The 16,946-nt window shown below is 36.9% G+C and overlaps 3 protein-coding genes across 4 annotated transcripts; 1 reads left to right on the forward strand and 2 right to left on the reverse strand.

Annotated features, from left to right (window-relative positions):
• LOC105164855 (probable WRKY transcription factor 40) lies at nucleotides 1,510-3,217 on the forward strand. The gene is made up of 5 exons (XM_011083659.2): nucleotides 1,510-1,725; nucleotides 1,848-1,901; nucleotides 2,109-2,393; nucleotides 2,536-2,652; nucleotides 2,751-3,217. The coding sequence occupies exons 1-5, from the start codon at nucleotides 1,636-1,638 to the stop codon at nucleotides 3,135-3,137; spliced, it is 933 nt and encodes a 310-aa protein (XP_011081961.1). The 5' UTR covers nucleotides 1,510-1,635; the 3' UTR covers nucleotides 3,138-3,217.
• On the reverse strand, nucleotides 3,021-11,681 carry LOC105164854 (formin-like protein 6). Of its 2 annotated transcripts, XM_011083656.2 has the most exons (18): nucleotides 11,056-11,680; nucleotides 9,921-10,621; nucleotides 9,260-9,481; nucleotides 7,491-9,178; nucleotides 7,239-7,365; nucleotides 6,660-6,731; nucleotides 6,065-6,163; nucleotides 5,847-5,888; nucleotides 5,424-5,504; nucleotides 5,289-5,339; nucleotides 5,135-5,216; nucleotides 4,913-5,007; nucleotides 4,729-4,800; nucleotides 4,524-4,640; nucleotides 4,136-4,204; nucleotides 3,945-4,011; nucleotides 3,418-3,788; nucleotides 3,021-3,341 (listed from the first exon to the last, which is right to left on the reverse strand). In XM_011083656.2, exons 1-17 carry the CDS (start codon nucleotides 11,126-11,128, stop codon nucleotides 3,589-3,591), a joined length of 3,858 nt encoding a protein of 1,285 aa, XP_011081958.1. In that variant the 5' UTR covers nucleotides 11,129-11,680; the 3' UTR covers nucleotides 3,021-3,341; nucleotides 3,418-3,588. The 2 variants fall into 2 exon arrangements, with proteins under 2 accessions (XP_011081958.1, XP_020550756.1); XM_020695097.1 differs by lacking the exons at nucleotides 3,021-3,341; nucleotides 3,418-3,788; nucleotides 3,945-4,011; ... (3 more) ...; nucleotides 4,913-5,007; nucleotides 5,424-5,504 and having other exon boundaries at nucleotides 5,182-5,339; nucleotides 11,056-11,681.
• On the reverse strand, nucleotides 12,530-14,937 carry LOC105164857 (chorismate mutase 2). The gene is made up of 5 exons (XM_011083660.2): nucleotides 14,457-14,937; nucleotides 13,554-13,640; nucleotides 13,319-13,462; nucleotides 13,097-13,189; nucleotides 12,530-13,016 (listed from the first exon to the last, which is right to left on the reverse strand). The coding sequence occupies exons 1-5, from the start codon at nucleotides 14,688-14,690 to the stop codon at nucleotides 12,786-12,788; spliced, it is 789 nt and encodes a 262-aa protein (XP_011081962.1). The 5' UTR covers nucleotides 14,691-14,937; the 3' UTR covers nucleotides 12,530-12,785.

Genomic DNA, 16,946 nt, shown 5'->3' on the forward strand with positions numbered 1-16,946 from the left:
GATCACCGTAAATCCATCAATACACTAAAAATCAAGTATCGATCTTCATTAAATTATCACTATCGACTCGTAATGCACGGTGTTAAAATAAAAAAATAGTAATAAACTAGGGAAAATTACATTTTAAGTCTCATAGGATAGATGGTTCAATATATTCAGTTTTCTATTTTACAAAATCCTTAAAATAATTTCAAATTTAAAAAAACTCGATACATTTAATACTCTGCTTCCCGAAATTTTCAAAATGGTCCCAACATTGAAAAAGTTTGATAAATATAGTCATTTGCTTTATGAGATTTATGAAACTAAATATGTCGAGTATTTTCAATTTTGAAAAATTTCACGAAACATAAATGTATCGAGTTTTCCAAATCTTGGAATCGTTTTGAAAATTTCATAAAATAAAAGACTAAAAAATATTGAACGCTCTATCCTATGAGACTAAAAATGTAATTTTTCACCTAATAAACTACATATGTAATGTGAAGAAGTTGTTCTTCACATTACGCTTTGTTTCATCCAAGGAAATATAAGGTGGATTAATTCCATGAGTTGGAATGGGGTAGGGGTGTAGGAGTCGGCGACGCGTATTCATAACTACCTTATATTTGTACGAAGCCTCTCAAGACGTCCAAACATGTCATGTGAATTCCTAGATTCTATCTACATTTAACTCCCAAACCAAAGTCCTCCATTTCAAATCTCTTATCCAAGGTTGTAAAACCTCACACACACAACACGCATACTTGCCTTGTGAGTGAATTACCGGCCAACGAGATTTATGACTACGAATCAGACACATTATTCAAGTTCGAATAGCCTACAACATACATGTCTTTATATCTAATACATACTTTTTTTTGTAGCCTGTCGTGTTATTACATGACCATTAATTTAATCGTTTTTTTTTTAAAAATACAATTCACGTACACGATAAGATTCTTTAAATACATTTATATAAATAGTAATGCAATCACAATCGTTGGATTAGTACAACTTGTCCACTCACAATAATGGGACCACAAGTATTCGACGATTATTATTGATCGATTCAATGGCCCGTTCTTGCCAAGAAACTTCACAACACTAAACATCTAAGATGGATTAGGGTTTGGATAATCCACATCAAAAGTCAATATCTAACCCCCTAAGTAATGAAGTATAAATAAGATAAGCATACAATTTTCTTGAGGGTCAATAGTTTATAGTAGTTAAACAAGGTTAGAGAATTAAGTACATATCCAAACATACTTGAGTTTATTACATATCAATATTCTTTATTACAATAAAGATTGAACTTTCGAATGTAGCTAGAAGGAACAAAGACGCATAATTCTTGAATGGAATTTCGGGGTACTTTCGGCCACTTATTAAACAGTAAATATCAAGACTTGTTCATCCAAAAAAAGAAAAGAGCAAAAAAAGACAGACTATCGAGACTTGAAGTCAAGGTTCAAGCTAATCTTTATTACAACTTTATTTTTTATTCCTATAAATACTGTCTTACTCCCCATTAGTTTTTCCATTCACTCATCCTTAAACTATTTCTGAACCCAAATCAAAGAATTCCAACATTGAATCTGTCAACATATAGCCTAGGATTCTTGATCATATCCAGACCTGCAAATTCAAGAAATGGATAGAACCTCGGCAGCCTGCACAACGTCCCTAACGATCGACCTCAACACGAATCCCATGCACAATCCTACTGATGATCAACCTCCGGTATGCAAAATATCGGAAGAAATTTATTACAACATTATTAATTCCTCTGTTCATTTTCTTCGATTATCGATCTTTAAGGAAGCATAATTACATAGACCTACGCTATTTTTTTTTCCCCTTAGACATCGGAAGGGAATGATGTTGGTGGTGAAAGAGAGTCAGGTTTGAATAATGAGGTGCGTACAGGCTAAGTTCCGTGGTTTGACTGCTTATAATTCAAAAGCTTATGCTTCACACTCTCTTGATATTTTTCACAAATTTGATCTCTTCATTGTTCTAATTTCAAGCAAAAGTTAGTGATTAATCATCATAGTTGTTAGTTTTGCACTGTTGGAACCTCCAAAATTGGAACTCATAAACTTGTAATAATTTTGTCTACGCAGGCTTATGACCTGGAACAGGAGTTAAACAGGACGAAGTCAGAGAACGAGAAGCTGAACGATATGCTCACGATTATATGCAGAAAATACATTGAGTTGATGCAAAAGCAATCTGTAGAAGAGCTCTTCAGCTCAAAGAAAAGGAAATATGATGAAATAGAAAGTTTTGACAGATCTATAGGAAACAGTTCGTTCGGCCACCATTGTTGTAATGAATGGTCACCTAAAGAGATCAAATCCAACGTTTCAAGGGTTCATGTACGAATTGATCCATCGGATACCAGCCTAGTGAGTTCGATTATTCATACCTCGACGCTCCACCATATTTCTAATAAAGTGTATCTATATATGTCTGCTCTAATTACTCCCTAATTTATGATTAATGTTATCTATTCCTGCAGCAACATTAATGTGTTCTCTTGAATTACAGGTTGTAAAGGACGGATACCATTGGAGAAAATACGGACAAAAGGTGACGAGGGATAACCCATCTCCTAGAGCTTACTACAAGTGCTCTTTCGCCCCGTCTTGCCCTGTCAAGAAGAAGGTGAGATCCTGTTGCATTGTACATAACATTCAACAAAAAATAAGGCCTGGCAAGTAGAAATGTTGATTTAATCTTGGGAATTTGTTCATTCTTTGTAGGTGCAGAAAAGTGCTAATGATCCATCTCTTTTAGTAGCCACATACGAAGGCCAGCACAACCACCACCACCCCTCTACACCCGGGCTTTCAGTATCATTACCACCAGGTGGTGTAGCCGGAGCTAACCCGTCTCCAGGCTCGACCCCGATTGGATGCTCCAGCTCTGCAGCAAGTATTCTTGATTTCACAGATCCTATAATATTTAGCAACATGCAGAGTGCTATTGCAGCAACAGAAAACACTGCAGTTCAGCAGTTTTTTGTTGAACAAATGGCTTCTTCCTTGACAAGGAACCCGAGCTTCACAGCCGCACTAGCGGCAGCCATCACTGGCAGAATATTAGATGATGTATCAGAGGACAACAATGACAGTTTGTCGAACTCATGAGTATACATGTGCATTTGGGTTCTGTTAGCATTTAATTATCTTGGTAATCAATCTAAATTAATGAATGTGGTAGTTGTTAATTTGTCATGGTATTCATTGCACTAGACCTTTTACATACATAAAACTATACATGGTTAATTGGACATCAGCAGCATCGATTATGCCGTCCCCAGGGGCTCAGCCTTCCAGACTTCAGATTACTTTCTGCATCAAATTAAAACCAAATAAAAAAGGATTTTCCGTATTTACACAAAGAAGCAGCAAGTTTACGATCACATACCATTTATATATGGTTTTCCTGATTTGTCGTCGCTCATCGCTTTGCCAGTATCCTCCAGTACTTGTTTTCTTGAACTGTGGTGCTGCTATTGTGTTGAAATATGGAAAGACTACTAATGCCAGTAACAAATCCTCGAGGATGTGAGAAGATTGATTCAAAGATGATTTTAGTTTACTGCTGAGGTTGTAGTTCAGACACCACTGCACTTGACATCACATTCTCGTTTTCCAACTCTTTTCTTGAAGTATTCAACTTACCCTTGCCGTTTTCTGCTTCTTGCTGTGCTTTCTTCTTCTCAAGTTCTTGTTGCTTGCAGTTTTCCTCGTGACAGCGTTGAAACATTCTCACAAAATTTAGCAAAGTTGAGACAACTGCAGAAACACCGCACAAAATGTAAACGCACAATATAGCAAGATCGGAGAATTAAATTGAATCGAAAAATTAAGTGGAATGAAACAAAACAAACATAGAAAGACCCCATTTCATGTGACATTGATAATGTAGGGAATACTAGATAAAAGGAATACCTTGCTCAAACGGGCAACGCGCTGGATCTTCCCCAAAATAAAGAGCCAGTGCATCTGCATTTTTTCCCTAAATAAACTCATAATTCATCAGATAATAGCCATAATGCCATGGACAGGCATGGTGTGGGAGGGGGAGGCCGCAGGGGCAGCCGGACCAGAGTATTGCAGATTAACAAGAATAAGAACTTTACCACTCCAGAATAAAGTGAAGCCACGGATTTCACCTCCTCTTCAGCAGAGCCATAAAACTCTTTCAGTATCTAAGCATTTAATAGATAAAAGCATTAGGTAGAAGGAAAATACAAGTTATGAAGCATAATTAGAATGTGCACAGGGGGAGCAAGGACGCATGTAAAACAGGGTTGGAATTCTTTACATGGTTAAGATCATTCAGAAAAGGGTCATTTAACTTTGCCCTTGCCATATTTATGCTTTCCCAGTATGAGATAAAAAAAAATGAATCGTCTTTAGGGCGATTAGTTAACCACAAAGCCAAAATTGATAACAGTTTTTTTGGCATTGAGGTCTACGCTCTACATAATTCGGATAACAATTTCTTGATCAAGACAATTAAGTTACCTTGGAGAAGCTTTCAGACACAGCACCATCATGTTCCGACAAGGTTAGTTCTTGTACAACTTTTTCAATCCCTTTGCTAACAGCTTGCATTTCCTCTGCCAAATACTTTAGTTGGATCTACATGACAAACGCCCGAACATGTACTATCAAGTGATTCTACTTAAAACAGAAAGCAAAAATGAGAAGGTTGAATAAGATGGCTTACCTTTGTTGCAGCCTCTAGACTTACTAAGTCTTTATGAAAATCTAAAACTTCTGGTAACTTTTCAGCAAGCACCTAGAGGTTGATAGAAGGTGTGAGTCAAAATATTGTTGGCGCTATGTTAAGAGAAAAGGGAGACCTACAGAAACTGTGGCAATATTGTTGATAGAACATGACTGATTCTTACCTTACACAGATAGTGCATAAGAGTCAGCTTGTTGTTCCGGGCTCTTGTTTCAGTAAGTTTTAGAAGGCTATCCAGGCGAAATCCGACAGCAGAACCTGTTACCATAAATGATGATGTCACTCTTTCAAGTTTCCAATATGATCAAATATTGTCTGTCCTAAGAGATGTATGACAAGATTGATAAAATCCCATGCACAAGAAGTAAATGGTCTTTCTACTTACCTCTTGCTGTTCCATGATTTAAAGCATTACCCAGTGAAAGTATAGTTTGCATGATTCGTTTCAACTTGACAGATTTTCTGACCTGATGGAAACTATTTTCAGGGCAACAGATTTTTCATAGGAGCAAAAGAAAAGACTAGCAGAGTTTACTTGCCTCTTCAGATGTGGAGTTCACGGTGTTCAAACTATTTCTCAGATCTGATACCTGACCATGAATGCAGACTTATTTTTAATGACCAGAAGAAAAAAGGACTACTACTGCATGGTGTACACTATATTTTCTTCTGACCTGGGAGGAAAATTGAATTTTAAATGAGAAAACTCTTAGCTTGGACTCTACACGTGGGACTTTTATCAACTCCAAGAAAAACTGCAACAAATGGGGATTAAAACATGTTGTAAGAGCTCGAAATGCTACCAGTTCAACTCTATTAATTAGTTACTCTCTTGGCCCAATGAAGGAGGAGGAAGATAGAAGTTTGTTCTGATACGAACACACCGAAAATGCAGGGACATCAGATTTATAAAACAAACCCGATTGAAAAGCCACCAAACAAATGTAATTGCAGAGGCATTTTATAAAATGAGAGATAGAAAAATGGAAGTAACATGCAAAATCAAGAAACAAATTGACTTTGACATCCCTCATTTAATAGTGCTCTAGCCTACTTAACATATTCATCAAGAAAAAAACCAGAAAAATCACATCTACCTGTTCACACTTTCCAAGGTTCTCCTTGTCACCTTTGTAGTTCTGTAAGAAGAAATATGGTTAAAAATGAGCCTGGAAAAATAGATTGGACGTATGAAACTATTGGAGTCTATGAAAGGTATCTGAAAGATCTGCACTCTCATAATCATTAAATAAAGAAGACTAGAATGAATGCCCCCAACATAAAATAGATAAATGATTTTGAAACAAAGAGATACCTTAAGGAGTTCCATTTCTTCTTTGGTTGGACAAAATTTTATAAGATTATCTACCTGATCAGCATCCAACGCCGAGTCATCTAAAGCAAGGATTGAATTCTGTGGAAAGACATGTCAATTCGACGATTAAACTGAACAAACAACGAAGCAACTACCTCCCACTGTATGCTAGCTGATGAACCAAAAAATTGACTTTTTTGAGTTTCTTTATCAAATTCACTATTTTAGAGTTCCTTAACTTCCTTTGACAAAATAGCTGTTTTTCAAGTGAGAAATAATAGGATTTGTTACACAGGCTACAGAAAATGCAACTGCTATATAAATGAAAAGTTTAAACGTTTTCACTTAAACTGATTTATTTAGCAAGCAATATGAAATCCTGCTGAGTCTTTTTGTACAAATGCACAGCTAATTATGTCTGATCATGCATTTCAAGAACAGAACAGTAATCTACATGAATAGTCAGGAAAAATTTATAACAAAGTCAATTACTAACAAAATCATTGCTACTTGACAAAACATGTTTTGACATTAAGTGATGTTGAAGACAAATGTATAGAAGTCAAATTGTAGATAATGATGAAGTTAAGCATACCATCAAATCCGACAAAGGAACCTTAACTTTTGTCAGCATGATCTCACAGTTGTATGCCCTTCTTAGCTCAATCTGCGAGAGAAAACAAAACTTTACTAGATTAAGAAGATATTAATAGTTTCATCTTACAACTCTTTTTATTGCAAGTGAAAAGAGAACGTGCTGGAAATGATGAAGTAAAAGGGAGACAAATATAAGGTTTTACCAATGTCAAGGGTCCAAGCTAGAGGAGGTCCTGCACAGTTGAATACTAATTGTGGAACACTCATATAATGTATTGCTTTTCATCCAAAAAGACAACCCAAATCTATTTCATGTCAGACAAACAGTATCTGTCCATGATATATAAACGAGGGTTGTACGTGAATATGTGCAGTGCATGAATACATTTAATACAGAAAATCCAATGAATGAAGCTTTCGGACCCCAGGAAACCGTTCAACCCATTAATAAACAGAGAAAGCTTAATGACCACGCCCTGGCATGCACACTGTAAATGCTCTAACTTAAAGAAATTAACATATAGAAGATCAGCCAAGAGTAAGATGCATTTAGTCTAAAATATTATATCCAATTTACCAGTTGGACTTTATCAGGTTTAAGCACTGAGCCACGCCTATTTAATTTTCCTCTGGTGCTTTGATCTGATTTTGGAACAGCGGCTGAGAAAAGAGTCTCGAGTTCGGATATGTCTAACTCAGGAGCTCTGTAAGGATGATAAGATGAGCTGGCGACATTAGCAAATGCATAAAATAATGGTAACAATTCTCATGGTCGATAAGTATGAAAACTAAGAGAATACATAAATGAAGACAATATATAATCTCATACTTTGAAGCCTCCTCAGGTTTCTGTGCCTCAGCCCATAAGCTGCCCTGTATGGCCCTTGTTAACTTCAACCAGTGATATGGTTTCAGGGATGATTTTTTTGTTTGGGCCATTCTTGAATTCATCCTTGGTTGCAACTTTCCCCTTGCACCCAAAGGAGGTGCAGGTATGCTTCCATTACTGATAGATGAATGCAGCTGCAAAGAAGCACCACCAGTTTTTGATAAGCCATTTAAATTTGGAGCAGGTGGAGGTGGGGGACACGGATAATTCGTAGCTTGGGTAGAACTAGGAGGACATGGTGGTGGTGGTGGTGGTGGTGCTGAGCATCCACTGGTAGAAACTGTTGTTGAGCCTGAACATTGAGGTGCAGAAGGCACAGTTGTTTCTGCATGAGAGGGAAATAAAGCTGTTCCTGAGCATGGAGGTAATGGAGGTGGAGGAGGAGCACCAGATGAGATGATCCTAGGAGAGGGGGATGCAGTTGCTGGCGAGGCGGAAAGAGGAGGGGGAGGTAAAGGTGCTGATAACAGAGATTGAAGTGGAGCTGTTCCTGAGGGAGAAGGTGGAGAGGGGTGCTTTGGTCGAGAAGCTGATAAGGTATCTGGAGCTGAGGGAAGTTCAGATGTGACTGAGGATGGATGCGGAGTTTGGGATGGAGACAAGGAAGCTGAAGTTTGCTGCCTACAAGAAGGTGCAGCTTCCTCTGACATACCAGTGTCAGGATTAAGTGAAGTATGTGGCAGTTCCGAAACAGATGAGTAGGAGTTAGATTGTAATGGTGGTGGAGGAGCAGGATGACAAGGAGAAACTTTTGATCCTGATATTGAATTGTTCTCTGGGGGGAGTCGTTCTAGAGCCGGCACAGATGAATTAGTGGATTGCACAGGCTTCGATGCACACGGAGCAGATGTTGAGATAGAAGAGTCTGCACTAAAGCCAGCATGATCATGCAGAAGTGCAGTAATCCCAAGTGCTGTGGAGGGGCTACGGTATCTTGAGAGAGCTACAGGTGAACTTTGGGAGGAATTAGAAAGTGAAGTTGGAGTAGATAGTGAAGTTGGAGAAATTCGTGGTGATATGATTTTAGATTGAGCAGGCCTTTGAACAGAAACTTGCAGTTCACTGGTGTCATTCTTCTTTGCCATAAAATTCAAATCAAGGGACGATTTTGAGGCTACAGATGGTTTTTCAGTGGTGTCATTTCCAGAAGCTTCAGATTTTGGACTCTCTGAAACAATGTCACTACTTGCTTCAAGAAATCTGCCCTCTTTCTTACAATCAGGACAAACAGTGAAAAAGTTCTGGTCTTGGACAGACTGAGGTGAAGCAGTCATCGATGTTACTTCAGATTGAATAGAGGAGTTCTCTAGCTTTTTTTGTAAAGCATTCCGGAGAAAAATACACTCTAGTTGTTCATCTTTCACACTCTTGGAGAAAACAGTCTGCCAGTTTCCTTTTCTGGAACTCGGCGAAGCAGCAATCTCCAGTGTCTCCTGGAGAATACTGGAGGCTGTCATTTGTTGAATCATATTTAAGGCAATATCTGTTTCCGAATCTTGCCAATCTAGGTTGTCAAATATATCTTGAACTTTGGCAAATGCTTCAATAGGAAGGCCCTCTTTGTCTTGGATCCCAGGCAAATCAGGCCCGACAAGTGAAGAAGAAGAATCCATCTCCGAGAAAAGAACCTTAATCAAACCAAAAGATGAATTTCAAGCCCAAGAAAATGTTGCAGCAGTCTGAATTCAAACAAAACGAAAAACACATACCTCTGCTCTGAAGTCCTTGGGAAACTGATCCTTGGCATTCCACAGTATATCGATTTCATCACGGGTGAGCATCAATATATTTGATCTGATAAACGCCGTATTGAACATCACACGGAACATCATTTCTTCATGTTCTAGGTTTTCATCCAATGTAATACACTCAAGAACAACATCACCTTGTACATGGCAATTGATATCAATTTTAACAAGTTCACAATCTGCCTGTGACAGAGTGCGACACACTTTAAGAAGAAAAAAGGAAACTTAATGTCTCAAGTTTGAGCTAAGAGCAAGAAGAAGGATTATCATATAATTCACTGTTCCAACTCTAGATTAAGCATTCACAACTTGCAACTGTGTATTATTGTGATATAAATGCAAGTTTGTCTTGCGACTTGCATAATCAGTAGAACTATTTAATGTATTTGGAAATCATTAGATGAACACCACATAATCAACAACTAGAAAATAGAAATCACTTGCCCAAATACTGCAAGATCATCTGCATTTTAGAAAAGCAAAGAAAGAGGCAGAAGTGCACAAACACACGTGAGCCAGTGTAACACAAATAGCTTACATTCTCCTCACAGGAGGCAGGTGCATGCACCAGCAATGAAGAAAAGATAAGCAAAGTAGAAAGAGGGCAAGAATGGAAAACTACCTGTTTGACATACCCCACAGTTTTGGTCCTTTTCGGCATAGAGAAGAGCACCTTAGTCGTTCGATCAGCAGCCATCAAAGGATCCTGCCCGTATATCCTAACGAGGGGACGGCAACCACCTTTCCCATCCATATCAGGAATGACTCTAAGGATGATGCAGTCTAATGTCAGCGCTCTATCCAATGGGGGCCACCTCGAACCAATGTTCCTTCTTGAGACATACTGTAGATACCTCAACTGCGAAGGTAGCGGATTCAGAGGCAACAATAATTGCAAAAGCTGTTGAGGTGCTTGCTTGTATATCATCTCTAAAGTTCTTTGTTCCCCTGTATATTGCTTCATATAAATCAACAAAGCAGCCAGCATGAACGCCAGTATCGGTAAAGCACGATTCTCGCAATGCATCAAGAGTACATTCCTCTGCCCAATGCAAAGCCAACTTTCACTTGATTTCAAGAAGTGGTGAATCATTTCCAGGGTGAGTAATGGGCAGTTTTCATACTGGCTAGGATAGTCGATTACAGTCGTAACATACTCGGATAATACTTCAGTAATCTGGCCTGTATTTTCTTCATCTTCAAAGTTAAAAACCATGAATGAAGAATCCGGGAAGTATTCGTGGAGTTGATTCAAAATGCACCCTATATAGACTTCATACTCATTGCGCTCGATAAGATTGGCAGTGAAGCAGCAGTCAAAGACTACAAAGTCATAGAATCAGTAATGTGGAAGAGCCATTTTAAACATACTTACGATTAGTTCTCTGTAGAAGAAAAATGTAACGAATTTCACTTCAAGATATAGAGGATTTGTATTATCAGCAAGACAATAAATTCACTTTGAGATATAGCAAAAGCTTTTTGCACGTCATTATGGGAAGCTCAAAACTCTCCTGTTGAGGTAGCTTTCAAGGATGTCCAAGGCTTTACAAAAACATAATGCTATGTAGAATGTTGTTAAAGGATATTGCTAAATCAACAAAATTTGAGTTCTCAACACACTCAAGATGTTCCATACCGAAAAAGGAAACTTATACAAATTCAAGAAATGCCAAATAAATCCATATTTAAAGAAAGCTTACTAATATACAACATAGGAACACAACCATTCGCCAAGGGCAACAACATTAACGTACCATAAACCCTGTCGGAGATCTCCAAGAGCCCTTCAGGCGGTTTCCGGTAGAAAAATTTGCGAAAAAGCGCCATTCTTGGGACCAAGATCCCACCAAAATCACCTCCAGGGCAAACCCTACAAATTCTTGAAAACCACCCACATTCCACTCAAACAACCCAAACAAACAAGAGCCCACATTACAAAATCTTGGAAAAACAAGAATCCAAGAGACAAGTATATATACACACACGAGCACGACGCATTATATGGTCACATTATCCTTTTCATTCAAGAAAGTGGAATCAGAAACTAGAATGGCATTGGATTTTGCTGGGACTGAAAGGAACACTTATTTCTCTTCCATGTGGAACATTTCTTCACAGTCACACTTACTCTGCTGTTTGTTGTGTGTGTGTGTGTGGCTTCCAACGGGAGGAAACAAAAGGGCAGGAGAGAGAGAGTGGGGAAAAGGGTTTTCTGTTTTTCCTTGCCAAGATTTCAAGAATTGTTTTGTTTATGCAAAAGTGTATTAATCGATGAAGAGAGATCTGAGTGTTGTGTCTGACTCTGTCAGGGAATTCTGTGCGAGTGTGATTATAGTGCATACCATGATGATGATAGATGTCTGATTGTTCCTTTCGTACTCATTCTCCTCTCACTTTCATTCTGTACTAAGTTTTCATGAGCACGTGTTTCCAAGAAAAATATATTAGTTAGTTGTCTCCTGCTAAGCTTATTTAAGGAATCTTAAAGTATAAAGCCTTATTTATATGATTTCGACCTTATCCACATAAAAACTACTCTTAATTTAATTCATATTCACCTAAAGTATCACTTGTGAAAAACTTTATTACAAAATCAAAATAGACAATCACTAAACTAAAAATAGCTTGATGATTAGTTCAGACAGTAAGATGTCAAGTGATACTTTTAAAATAAAAATAAATCAAAGAAAGTCTAAAAGGTGTTGGTTGAGTTGAGTTGGGGCCAATCCATAGACCAATCCTCTGTTCCGAGGCCCACATCAGTGTGGCTTTAGAAGAGTCGTGTAGCCCATCTTCTTGCTTGGAGCAGGCCTAACATTCGGGCTACTTGCAGTACCCTCCTGTCCTCTGGACTAGCCCATTGTACCAACACCTATTGCCCCCTGAAGGGCGTTTCCTGGCTGGACAGGTCCGAAGCTTGCTGCGGGGACTTAGGTACTCATGTCCTGATTTCTACTTCTATTATGGGACTTAGGAAGGGGAAAGAAGTACATATTTCATTAATTCATGATTACTTCAGTTTTTGTTACAAAAAGTTCCAAAAGCTTCAATTCTAATAATTGAGTCATGTTTATGCTCCTACGATATAGGAGCTTTTGGAAGTTACTCAATGCTCTCGGGTTCAACACAAATGATCCATTCTTATTAATTGAACTAATATATAAATTTGCATTTTATGATACCTTGGCGTGCATATGCAGCTGCCAACATATGTTTGGCTCATTTGACTTGTTTCTTCTAGAAATTTCATTAGTACAAGCAACATTATCGCTTCGTTTGCTCAAGAAGGTTTCGGTATAAATACAGTGCAATGTAGAAACTTTCACATGTGTTAATGTAATTTTTCCTACAAAAGAGAAACGAAAGATAGAGATGGCTGTCGGTTGTTGACATTCATCACAGAATGATTTTCCAGGCACATTTCATCCTTCACAGGGAAACTCCTTCAGCTTTTGATGAATCCATGTTGCAATGGTCAAAAAGGCTAATCCAGACGACGGAGGAGGTATTCGACTTGAACAGATTTTGTTAAAGGGATCACCCACTCTCCATAAAATTTAGAAACTATTGACGGATCAACCTTGTAATCCCCGTTGCTATCATTTTCTTTCAGATCCACGTCCTGTCCAAATATCATTGCTTTCTTTTCCACCCTCTTCTTGATCATCTCTTCAACACTTTCAAACGTCAATAATTTCATCAAAGCTTCCCTGTCCTGCTAGAACTCAAGTTAATCAATGACAGGAAATGTTTGCCATGCAAATGTTGAAGGTCTTATTGGTGAAGTATATATACCTTAGCACGTATGGCTAGGGTATAGTCTTCAGGAGCATCCCTGAATTTAACTTCCGCCACGAATTTTCCAAAGTGAATCCTTCTGGAGAGAGCCTGACAGGAGAAAGTTTGAGCTTAGTGTAACGGTCAACAGAAGTTGCGTTTCAACAACGTTGAAGAACTCGAGCATGAAAAGGAGGAAAGATGAAGAACAAACTAAAGAATGAGAACCAACTCTTCTACCTGCAAACAGTTCAGATCACTGGCTGCAGTGGCTGCATAGTTCCCATCGTCTCCATCGGCAACAATCAGAGGAAGCAATGTCTTGAGGTACAGATTCAGTATTTTCTCATTTATGTTAATGCAAGCTCCTGGAGGATGCAAAACCTGAATTTGAAATCAGTCCTACATGTACAAATCTATATCTGGTCTTGAAACTTGCTTTGCAATATTCTCAACCATGGACATTTATTCTTACCGGTGTATGGTCAGGAGGCGGCAGCAGCGGAGACGGTAAGTTATCCGGGAAAAAGGCATTCTCCTCCGGAGACGTATAACGACCGGCCTATAAACAAAACCAGACACAAAAATTTACCTGAATGATTCAAAACATCTTTCTTGATGCATATGATATGAGTTCCACTGATAAAAAAAGCAAAATATCTCCATAATCTCTTTGGATTGATCTGATCGATCGATGAATCAAAACCTGATCTATGAATGATATGAATGGTGGCAAGAACTCCTTTCATCGACCCCTATTATTGAACAGAGTTAGTGAAATTCAATCCAAGATACAAAGATTCCAAAACTCCAACTTCATCATGTCCCAAGATAACATTTGTTCACATTTAATATATATAAATTCTCATTAAAAATATATTTGATTTGACCCATAATTTAATATAAAATACAGTTTCATTAACTAATAAAAACGAATTCTCACTTCACACAAAAATCAATAAAGCCAATCAGAATCGGGTACTGCAGTCTCATCATTATAATATATACATATATAACAACAAATGAGTAGTGCTGTCCACACACCAATCCACATACGTAAAGACACACGTATTCTCATTCTCATCCAACAACATTAAAAAATTACAAGTGAAGACCCAGACTATAATTTCTACACGGGTACGGTGGCTACATACACACACAGTTACAGACATATGCACATACGCAAGCATCAAGATTACCCTAATTAAAACACACACACAGATGGACATGTTTGGAATTTTGGTTTTCTATGTATATATACACTTCATATATAAGATTAGACACATAGGTATCGCATCTTCTTATGTACGGATGTTGATACTGCATGTTGTTATTACATATACAGAGGATTAATTGAGGCGAAAAGATGAACACATACCTTGGCTTGAAGAGCTTCGGATTCCTGTATGAAGAAGTGAAACAAGGAAGCAGATAATTCAGCAGGGGGGTCCTTATTAATCTTATCATCGTCATCGTACAAGGCAGAATTGATGGGGTATCTGGCTCTCTCTATCAGGCTGAAGATAATGCTGTCTTCTTGCCTCACCAAACTCTTTCTCAGCGATTCAAGATTCAACAAGCTGTCGAGATAAGTGCTGCCTTGCTGCGCCATTACAACTGCAGATGAATTAGAAGACGATGGAAAATGTCTGAAAACAGACAAGCGATAGTTTATCCCTTTTGAGAACCCACTCCCAAAATTGAAACTAAGGATTGTTTGAGACAGTGGGTAAGGAAGAAGGGTGGATCTGAAGTAAACTAGGAAAGTAAAGTTGTTGTGCGTAGTGTGAACGTCTTGTCTTTCTCTACTTCTTCCATGTTTCGTTATATATAGAGGAGATAATGTTTTGGGTACATTACATTCAACGATACTTTAACTACACAAACTACTCTTTTTCTATTTATAAAATTATAAATACATCATTTGAATACATTAATTTAATATATTTTAAGAATAAAATTACGCAATTAAGAATAAATTTTATCATTTTCTTTAACCCACACATGCATTCACTTACACACATTGCTAATAGATTTTAAATCCAACATCTCCACAATGAAATATTGAGCTCCAAATTATTAGAGTGCCCTTCAAGCGACATAAAAATCTTACCACTACAATTTGAAAAATACATTTATAATTTTTAAAAAAACATAAAATATTTATTTAATTAAATTTAATTTCAAGAAGTATTAATGTAATTCATACTAATATTTTTTCTTAGGACGAGCATCCTCGACGAACCTTTTATCACCTTTTTCAGTATTAGATATTATGGTTATCATAATATAATTGATAAGTATTTTTTTTTCTTTTTAATCAAAATGTACGATTAAATTAAATTATAATTTAATAAGGTAAGTTATACGCATTAATATAACATAATTGTAAATGGGAAAAAAGATGATTTATTTTTTTGAACTCAAAAAAAGAAAAAAAATGATTTATGAGGATGGATGATTTGATGGTATATGGAAAGTGTGCGTCACGTGTGGTGCAGTTGGGACAGGATGTAATTGTTATTAATTAATAAACGTCGAATCGTTGTCGTTTGTTTGTTGTTGCTGTAAATGGCGTTTAGTAGGTCTGTCTGATGCTCCTTTAACGTAATTCCACCATCTCATTTAATTACCCTACCTAACTTCTTATATTATTCATTTTCTATTTTTTTTTTGTTAAAAATTAAAAATTGATTGTAAAAGTAATTTTTATTCTGTAAGAGTGACATGATAGTACTAATTTGTAATCACTGTAAGTTGAAGCAATATTCTGTTATAGGGAAAGTAATATTTTTTATCTCATAAGTTAGGCCCGTTTCACTTTTGACCTCATAACTCACAAAACATAGCATTTTTTGTCCTAATTCACTTTTTCTTATGCTACTATCGATACTTCTTTTATTGCCCATGTTCGTTACATTGCGTGGGCGATGTTTTCACAGCCAGTAGGGCTTAACTAACGAATATTGGTGCAGCACACTTGTCTAACATGTGATTGTTAAGTAACTTTGGCTAGAGTGGAAATTGGTTTATTTTCCATCTTGGGGCTACTTTGGGGGAAAAATATAACTACATTGAGGAGAAAAAAATAAATCTTGAAGAAAATTATGGCAAAAAAACATAGCGATTTATCTCTTCTCTTACAAAAATTGAATCCTATCCTTTCCATATTTCTATAAGTTGAAATCAAGTAGAAGCAATATAAATAATCATCTCTTTGACAAATGAATCAAATAAGCCAAATGAAGCACTTATATAATATTATTGAAAAAATGGCCAAGTTTTGCTCCACCAAAAAATACTTAAAGGCAACGTATTAGGCGCATGACCTATATTGTTAAATTGTAGATGAAAAAGTGTACGAGGATGGAAAATGCTAATTTTTATAAGTTATGAAATTTAAGTGTGAATCCCGTAGTGAATGGTACCAATAGTGACACCCGACTAAAAATACTATTTTCTCCGTACGTTATGCTAAGATTTAGATGTTTTGGGATGAAAAACTTACTATATTTTAAATTTGATTGATTACAGACTATTTTTCTGAAAAATTATTTATTTGATTATGAAATCTCCCGTTGTGGATGCGGATTGCAAGAAATTTGTTATTTTATTTGATATTGCGGTTGAAGGATTGATTTGGTTACCAGAAAAGATAATGAAAATACCAATTATCAAATAATAAACGAATAATCAAATGTGTGTAGCAATTGTGGAAAGACATTATCCTGTTTCTGTCGAATATGTTTTCACTACTCACCTAACTGCCAACTCTATAAATAAATTTGAAACCATATTTTCGAGTTTACTTTACATGTCACTATTTTATTTTATTTTATCTAAGTTTCTTATAATTTGTTTTATTATT

Source organism: Sesamum indicum, linkage group LG6 (assembly GCF_000512975.1).
Source record: "Sesamum indicum cultivar Zhongzhi No. 13 linkage group LG6, S_indicum_v1.0, whole genome shotgun sequence".
Taxonomy (NCBI): domain Eukaryota; kingdom Viridiplantae; phylum Streptophyta; class Magnoliopsida; order Lamiales; family Pedaliaceae; genus Sesamum; species Sesamum indicum.

Coding starts and splice junctions, on each gene's coding strand:
- LOC105164855 (XM_011083659.2), top strand. CDS start 1,636: ATGGATAGAACCTCGGCAGCCTGCACAACGTCCCTAACGATCGACCTC. Junction 1,726..1,847: donor CTACTGATGATCAACCTCCG/GTATGCAAAATA, acceptor TTTTCCCCTTAG/ACATCGGAAGGGAATGATGT. Junction 1,902..2,108: donor AGTCAGGTTTGAATAATGAG/GTGCGTACAGGC, acceptor TTGTCTACGCAG/GCTTATGACCTGGAACAGGA.
- LOC105164854 (XM_011083656.2), bottom strand. CDS start 11,128: ATGGCGCTTTTTCGCAAATTTTTCTACCGGAAACCGCCTGAAGGGCTC. Junction 5,505..5,846: donor ACCTTGGAAAGTGTGAACAG/GTAGATGTGATT, acceptor CATTTGTTGCAG/TTTTTCTTGGAGTTGATAAA. Junction 4,641..4,728: donor GTCTAGAGGCTGCAACAAAG/GTAAGCCATCTT, acceptor TTTGTCATGTAG/ATCCAACTAAAGTATTTGGC.
- LOC105164857 (XM_011083660.2), bottom strand. CDS start 14,690: ATGGCGCAGCAAGGCAGCACTTATCTCGACAGCTTGTTGAATCTTGAA. Junction 13,463..13,553: donor CGCCTCCTGACCATACACCG/GTAAGAATAAAT, acceptor TTTCAAATTCAG/GTTTTGCATCCTCCAGGAGC. Junction 13,017..13,096: donor CCCTAGCCATACGTGCTAAG/GTATATATACTT, acceptor GAGTTCTAGCAG/GACAGGGAAGCTTTGATGAA.